At 45.5% G+C, this 7,943-nt stretch overlaps 1 protein-coding gene across 1 annotated transcript in view; it reads left to right on the top strand.

Annotated features, from left to right (window-relative positions):
- Pgrmc2 (progesterone receptor membrane component 2) overlaps window positions 1–7,943 on the top strand; it is a 39,068-nt gene that overhangs the window by 14,516 nt on the left and 16,609 nt on the right. Inside the window, exon 2 of the mRNA XM_013034873.1 lies at window positions 6,110–6,265. Within this exon, the coding sequence (XP_012890327.1) occupies window positions 6,110–6,265 (156 nt within the window). The remainder of the gene's footprint in view (window positions 1–6,109; window positions 6,266–7,943) is intronic.

Genomic DNA, 7,943 nt, shown 5'->3' with positions numbered 1-7,943 from the left:
GTGGTTTATTGGAGATAGGAGTCTCATGGTCTTTCCTGCCCTGGCTGGCTTTGAACCGCGATCCTCAGATCTCAGCCTCCTGAGTAGCTAGGATTACAGGTGTGAGCCACCAGCGCCCGGCACCTCGTTTATTTTTTAGGCAGCCCTATGATACTGGTTAGGTTCCCATTTTATATTTGTGAAAAGTGGAACTCAGCTGGCCTAAGGCATATACTAGTTAGTAACAACACGAGAAGTTAAACCAGACCACACTGGCTCAGCAGCATCCTTCTCGCTGTCTAATCCTGTCCAGCTGCACGTATTAACAGATTCAGAAGACTTGGTATGGTCTTGAATGGTTTTTATTTAATATTACTTCAATGGAACTCTACCAATACGATGATCTTATTCTTTAATAGTTTATCATTTATTCCTGTGTTTTTCTTCAACATATATAAAGCCATATCCAGCTTAAATTCCACTGAGGGAAAAATAATCTCATAAGAAGTATAACTCTGCCAAGCACCGGTGGCTCACACCTGTAATTCTAGCTACTCCAGGAGGCTGAGATCTGAGGATCATGGTTCAAAGCCAGCCCAGGCAGGAAAGTCCATGAGACTCTTATCTCCAGTAAACCACTAGAAAACCAGAAGTAGCACTGTGGCTCAAGTGGTAGAGCGCTCACCTTGAGCTGAAGAGCTGAGGGACAGCGCCCAAGCCCAGAGTTCAAGCCCCACAACCGACCAAAAAAAAAAGTACAACTCTGAGATTCCTGATCATTAGGAAGGTGGGAAAGGAGCACAAGGCACATGTACCTTTGGGTCTTTCCTCGTGTGTGTGTGTGCATGTGTGTGTGTGTGTGTGTGTGTGTGTGTGTGCGTGTGTGTGTGTATGCACATGTGTAAACCTGCCTCTGCCCGCCCACCATACTGAAGCTTAGGTGCTGCTGTCCCTTAGCTGCTTCTCTACCACTTGAGGCACAGGTCCACTTCCAGCCTTTGGGGCTTATTTGGAGGTGACTCGCGACTTTTCTGTCCCAGCTGGCTTTGAACCACGATCCTTAGATCTCATCCTCCTGAGTAGCCAGGATTAAAGGCAGTGAGTCACTGGCTCCTGGTTCTTTTCCTCCTTTTTAAACTCCATATTCAGTGTGTTAATTTTAACACTTATTTTGCAGAAATTCAGTTTAAGCAAGAGTTGACAACATAAAGACAACTATTTCATGGATAGTCTACATAATGCAGCTCCTATCCCAGCCTCCTGCTTGGAAGCCAACTAGGACTGAGTAACTTGGATTGTTCACTAACTTTAAATTTTAAAATTTGTCACCCAATTCCATGTTTCAAGGCATAGTAACTAAATTTGCTGATTTAAATTGTAAAAATATGAACTGCAAGTTAACTCTTAAAAAGTAATGGCTGAGTATAAGTTCCAACTATTATGACGTTGCTTTGGTATATTAAACTTTGAAATTAAAATGGCCTTCTAAGTAAGGGCTGGGTCTTGGGGCCCACACCTTTAATCCAGCTGCAAGGGAGACCAAGATGGGAGAGGTCATGGTTCAAGGCCAGGCCTAGTAAGAAACTCCAGCCCTTTCATAACAAGCTACGCATGTGTGCCTGTAGTTCCGGATTCTCTGAAAAGACTTTTTTTTTTTTGTCAGTCGTGGGGCCTGAACTCTGGGCCTGGACGCTGTCCTTCAGCTCTTCAGCTTCAGCTCGAGGCTAGCGCTCTACCACTGAGCCACAGCGCCACTTCCGGCTTTTTCTGATTATGTGGTGCTGAGGAGTCGAACCCAGGGCCTCATGCATGCAAGGCAAGCGCTCTACCACTGAGCCACCTTCCCAGCCCCTGAAAAGACTTTTTTCAGCAGTTGAATGCTTTCTGAGGAAGATTCTAAACCTTAGGTCAGGAGAAGACAGTAGATAAGGGTTTGGGGGGGAGGGTGGGAGGTAATATGTTAATCAGTCCTTTTAAGCATAAATAAATAATTCTAGAACTTGTTTGTATTGTTGATTCATTTATTTTTTTCTGAGCCAGCTATCTAAAGCCAGAAAAAAGAAAATATTGTGTTTTATTTTTATATTCATTCAGTATTGAGGCTTCCTTCAAGATGTTGGCAGAGAAAGTTATTTTTCTTATTTTTTTTTTAAATTTTTGTCTGTTGTGGGGCCTGAACTCTTGGCCTGGGTGCTGTCCCTGAGCTCTTCAGTTCAAGGCTAGCGCTTTACCATTTGAACCACTGCGCCACTTCCAGCTTTTTCTGTTTATGTGTTGCTGAGGACTCGAACCCGGGGCCTCATGCATGCAAGGCAAGCACTCTACCACTGAGCCACCTTCCCAGCCCCTATTTGCTGTTTTTATACTAAAAACTTTTTATGTGTTTTATATACTCTGAAAGTGCCTGCTGAAATTTTTACAGGTAGTGGAGGTTCATATTATAACAGAATACAAAAAAAAAAAGTTGCTGGGCTGGGAAGGTGGCTCAGTGGTAGAGCGCTTGTCTTGCATGCCTGAGGCCCTGGGTTCGATTCCTCAGCACCACATAAGCAAAAAAGAAAAAACCCGGAAGTGGTGCTGTGGCTCAAGTGGTAGAACGCTAGCCTTGAGCTGAAGAGCTGAGGGACAGCGCCCAGGTCCAGAGTTCAGGCCCCATGACCGGACCCCAATAAAAAAAAAAAAGAAAGTTGCTGTTGCGATGGACTTTTTTGTTGATTCTCTTAAATTTTATTTTCAGTAGCTTTTTTACTAGCATACATTAGCTGTGCAGGAAGGGAGTCTTTGTGCCTTTCTATTCCTGTGCGCAGTGTGCTCTGTTCACCTCTCCTCTCTGTCACTCTCTTCCCTCTCCCTGCCCAGGGTAGTACCAGTCGGTTTCTCCAACCCTCTTTTTTTGGGGGGTCCAGTTGTGGGGCCTGAACTCTGGGCCTGGGGGCTGTCCCTCAGCTCTTCAGCTCAAGGCTAGCGCTCTACCACTTGAGCCACAGTGCCACTTCCGGCTTTTTTCTTTTTGCTTATGTGGTGCTGAGGAATCAAAACCAGGGCCTCAGGCATGCAAGGCAAGCGCTCTACCACTGAGCCACCTTCCCAGCCCTCTCCAACCCTCTTGCTACTCCCCTCCTGCCCCCAACAGAGCCTCTTCCCTTCCCTTCTCTTCCCCACCCAGCCCCTATTGATCAGCTTTCATTGAAGTAGGTTTTTTGGTTGGTGTTTTTTTGTTTTTGTTTTTGTCGTCATAGGGCTTGAACTCTGGGCCTGGGTACTGTCCTTCAGCTCAAGGCCAGCGCTCTACCACTTGAGGCTCAGCGCCACTTCGAATTTTCTGGTGGTTTATTGGAGATAAGAGTCTCATAGACTTTTCTGCCTGGGCTGGTTTTGAACTGTGATCCTCAGATCTCAGCCTCTTGAGTAGCTAGGATTACAGGCATGAGCCATCGGCGCCCGGTTATAATTTCTTTTATCTTATGAACTGCATTACTGTCGGAATTCAGATTGGTTTTCATTAATTTTTGTTTATTAAGGTGAAACAATGATTTCTTGTCTCAATGAACAGATACTTTTTGGCATGTAAATGCTTTAAATATATGTATAGTCTTTACTGCAGTCATTTTAAATAAATCAAGCAACTTTATTTTTCATTAGAAAAAGCTTTGTTCTAATGAGCCCTCTTATTAGAACAATTCATAATAGTAAAACCAGAAATTCTGGTTTTTAAGCTGTGACCTTTGTCATATATAGTTGCCTTATAGATGCAGGAAGGCTACTATCCTTTGTAAAACTATGTTTTGTTCCTTATTAGCATATCTGTGTGTGTGTGTGTGTGTGCGCGCATGACAGGCAGTTATTCTACCACTTGAGTCACACTCCCAGCCCTTTCTATTTTTATTTTTCAGATCGTGTCTTGTGCTTTTTGCCTAGGGCCAGCCTCAGACCGTGACCCTCCGACCTGGATTACAGGCATGCACCGACACATCTGGTTTATTGTTGGAAAGGTTTATACCTGGGCTGGAACTACAGCCCCCTGACCCGCACCACTCAAGTAACAGGTGTTAACAGGTGTGAACTACCATGTCTGACCTGGCCTTTGCATCATTTGTTTTTAAAGTTGAAACAGAAAAATCTACTTGTTCCATTCTGCAGATAAGAATGAAGACAGAGTTAACTCTTTAAATATCTTTAGTGGCTCTCACTCACCTCCAGAGTCAGAAATCTGAAGAATCATAACTTGAAGTAAGTCCAGACAAAAAAGGTTATTGAGACCCCATCTCCAAAAGTAACCAATAAAGAGTCAGGCTGGAGGTATGGCTCAAGTGGTAGAGCATCCGAGCTGAGAAGGCCAGCCGAGAGAGCCCAAGGAACCTGAGTTCAACCCCGTACTACCAAAAAACTCCCAAACAGCTAGCCTTTGCCAATTACATGTGTAAAACTTTCTCTTCATTCTCCAGAAATGTTGTCTCTTTTTCTTGTGGGTCAGGATTTTGCTTTCATAAGTGGATCTGTTTAAAAGGGCCAAATCTAGTTTCTCCCTGTTTGGAAGTACAGCTAACTAATTTGAGAGAAATTACATTCCTCCTGCCAGCCACTGGCCTGGGCATTGAAGACAGATGAACAAGACAGTGGCTGCTCTGGAGGACAGACAAGGAATGCTTCACTTGGGTCAGTTATTCCATTCCTCCCAAAGAAATAAAGCATTCATCGTAGCGATAGGCTGGCACACACCTGCAGCACCAGTCGATATATCGAGGAGGACCACAGGGCTGGGAAGGTGGCTCAGTGGTAGAGTGCTTGCCTTGCATGCCTGAGGCCCTGGGTTCGATTCCTCAGCACCACATAAGCAGAAAAAGCTGGAAGTGGTGCAGTGGCTCAAGTGGTAGAGCGCTTGCCTTGAAGAGCTGAGGGACAGCGCCCAGGCCCAGAGTTCAGGCCCCACATCCGGACCCCCCCCCCAAAAAAAAAGAGGACCACAAGTTGGAAGCTGGCTTGAGTGAAGTTAACTCTGGATATCTAAGACAAAATGGAGGAGGGGGGAAAGAAGTAGAGGCATAGTTCAAGTGGTGTAAGGCCATGCATTCAATCCCTATACCAGAAAAAAAATTTTTTTAATGTGTTAGGAACTAATTCTTAGACCTACTCCATCTGGTTCCCAGAAATTATAACAAGACTAGCACAGCACCTGACACATAGTGGCACAATGCTTGACACAGTGTTATGCCTAAATCCTAGCTACTCAGGAATCTGAGGCGAGGATCATGTTTGGAGCTCAGGCAAAAGTTAGAGCCAATCCATCTCAACCAATAAAAATTTGAGTGCAACTGGGTGCCAGTGGCTTGCACCTGTCATCCTAACTACTCAGGAGGCTGAGATCTGAGGATCACGGTTCAGAGCCATCCTGGGCAGGAAAGTCCATGAGACTCTTACCTCCATTTAACCACCAGAAAACCGAGAGTGACACTGTGGCTCAAGTGGCATAGCACTGGCCTTGAGCTGAAGAGCTGAGGGACAGCGCCCAGGCCCAGGGTTCAAGCCTCCCGACCGACAAGAAGAAAAAAGAAAAGGGTGCAGTAGTAGGGACTCACTCTTGGAGAGGGAAGCATTAATACGATCAAAGTCCAAGCCGGCTCAAGCAAAAGCAACACCCTAGCTAGGCACTGATGGTTCAAACCTCTGATCCTTGCTACTCATGAGATTCAAAACCATCCCAGGCAGAAAAGTCTGTAAGACTCATCTCCAAATACTAGAGTGGAGCTGTGGCTTGAATGGTAGAGCAGAAGCCATGATAATGAAAGGCAAGCAGGTGTACAAAGTCCTGAGTTTGAGCGGAGCTGGACGTTCATGTAGGACCTGTGTGGTGGGCGTGCATGAGCTGAGCGTCGTCACACAACAGGACGTCACTGGCACGTTCTTCCCTGCCCTCACCGCCTCACTGTTGTTTTGAATGCATTTGAGGGCGTCTGAAGTAATTTAAATTCAGGGCTTGTGGCTCCCTTGAAAGGCTGTACTTTGATCAAACCTTTTCTCAATGCTTCGTCTATTACGTATTTTGAAATTAAAACTGGGTGACAAATAATAGATGTGGCAAGGGTTTTTTAAAATTTGCACATTGAGCAAACGAAGTTGTTTCTTTTTGTAGCCGGTCCATATGGGATATTTGCTGGTAGAGATGCCTCCAGGGGCCTGGCCACATTCTGCCTAGACAAGGATGCTCTCAGAGATGAGTATGATGACCTTTCCGACTTGAATGCAGTTCAAATGGAGAGTGTTCGAGAATGGGAAATGCAGTTTAAAGGTACCTCCATCATTTTGTTGGGTTCTTTGGGAAATTAAATATGTATTCAAAGGAAGTGTGTACTATCTCCTAGGACAGAGTGGAGCCAGACAGGTGGGTAAGAATGACAACAGAATGCCTTCATAAACTGCTTTGTTGAATGGCCTATGTAAAGGAAGTCTTTTTTGTTTTTTGTTTTTCGTCAGTCCTGGGGCCTGAACTCTGGGCCTGGGCGCTGTCCCTCAGCTCTTCACCTCAAGGCTAGCGCTCTACCACTTGAACCACAGCACCACTTCGGTTTTCTGAGTGGTTATTGAAGATAAGAATCTCATGGACTATGGTGCCTGGGCTGGCTTTGAATCGCAATCCTCAGATCTCAGCTTCCTGAGTAGCTAGGATTAAAGACGTGAGCTACCGGCACCTGGCTAGGTGTCTTTTTTTTTTTTTTGGTGGGTCCTGGAGCTTTGATTCAGGGCCTCGGCGCTGTCCCAGAGCTTCTGTTGCTCAAGGCTAGCACTTTACCACTTGAGCCACAGCACTACTTCCAGCTTTTTCTGCTTATGTTGTGCTGAGGAATCGAACCCAGGGCTTCATGCATGCAAGGCATGCTTTACCACTGAGTCACTTTCCCAGCATATTTTTTAATGACGTTTCTAAGCATCGTAAAAAGTAACATGAGAATTTGTATTTGAAAATGGACTTATTGCCAGGCATAGTAGGACATGCATGTACTAGCTAAAGTCTTAAAAGCTGACAGTTTTGGCCAGGTGCCAGTGGCTCACCCCTGTAATCCTAGCTACTCAGGAGGCTGCGATCTGATGATCACAGTTGAAGCCAGCCTGGGCATCTTCAGTTAACCACCAGAAAACTGGAAGTGGCACTGTGGCTTAAGCGGTAGAATACTAGAATTGAGCAAAAGAACTCAAGGATAGCACCCACGCCCTGAGTGCAAGTCCCACAACCACCCTCACTGCCCAACCCTCCCCCCCACCGCAAAAAAAAAAAGACAGTTTTAATTTTTTTAGGACTTTTAGGTACAGTTTTAAGAACAACAGCAACAACAATACTAATTATCTAGACTTGTAGACCTCAGTAGTAGACCATGTATTTAGCTCCAGCCCTCATCACCACTAAAACAAAAAACTGGACCCGTGGTATGATATCACTACTATGATTATATAGTGTATTCTAAATGATCCTCACTTAAGGAATGAACCCTTTAGTGTACCCTGGTAGTTTTTACCGCTGTGTGTCGCCCCTGGGTCCCGCAGAGCAGCTCTGCTGGGTTCTTGGCACTTGCTCTAGTTCTATGATATGAAGCGATCCTGTTGTCTGTTCCTTTTGACAGCTAAGTCACTTAACTAGCTTGAATTCACTTACCAGGGAGTTGATACCAACATGTGCTACCTGCATAAAGGTAAGAAGACAGTTTAGTTAGGAAAGGAAGGAGAGCACTGCGCCCCTGAGTCACTCTGGCCTCGTTAGGCTTATGCTCCCGGCCTCCTGTCATGCTTTATCTGTTTGCCATGTGGCTCTCTACAGCGTGCTGTTCCAGCCCCAAAACGCCTCAGGTCAAGAAAGTCGCCATTTCAGGCTGGGAAGGTGTCTCAGTGGTGGAGCGCTTGCCTGGCATGCCTGAGGCCCTGGGTTCGATTCCCCAGCACCACATAAGCAAAAAGAAAAAAAAAGCTGGAAGTGG

This window comes from Dipodomys ordii, unplaced genomic scaffold, assembly GCF_000151885.1.
Source record: "Dipodomys ordii isolate 6190 unplaced genomic scaffold, Dord_2.0 Scaffold198, whole genome shotgun sequence".
NCBI classification, from domain to species: domain Eukaryota; kingdom Metazoa; phylum Chordata; class Mammalia; order Rodentia; family Heteromyidae; genus Dipodomys; species Dipodomys ordii.
This window is presented reverse-complemented; position numbering and strand designations above follow the sequence as displayed.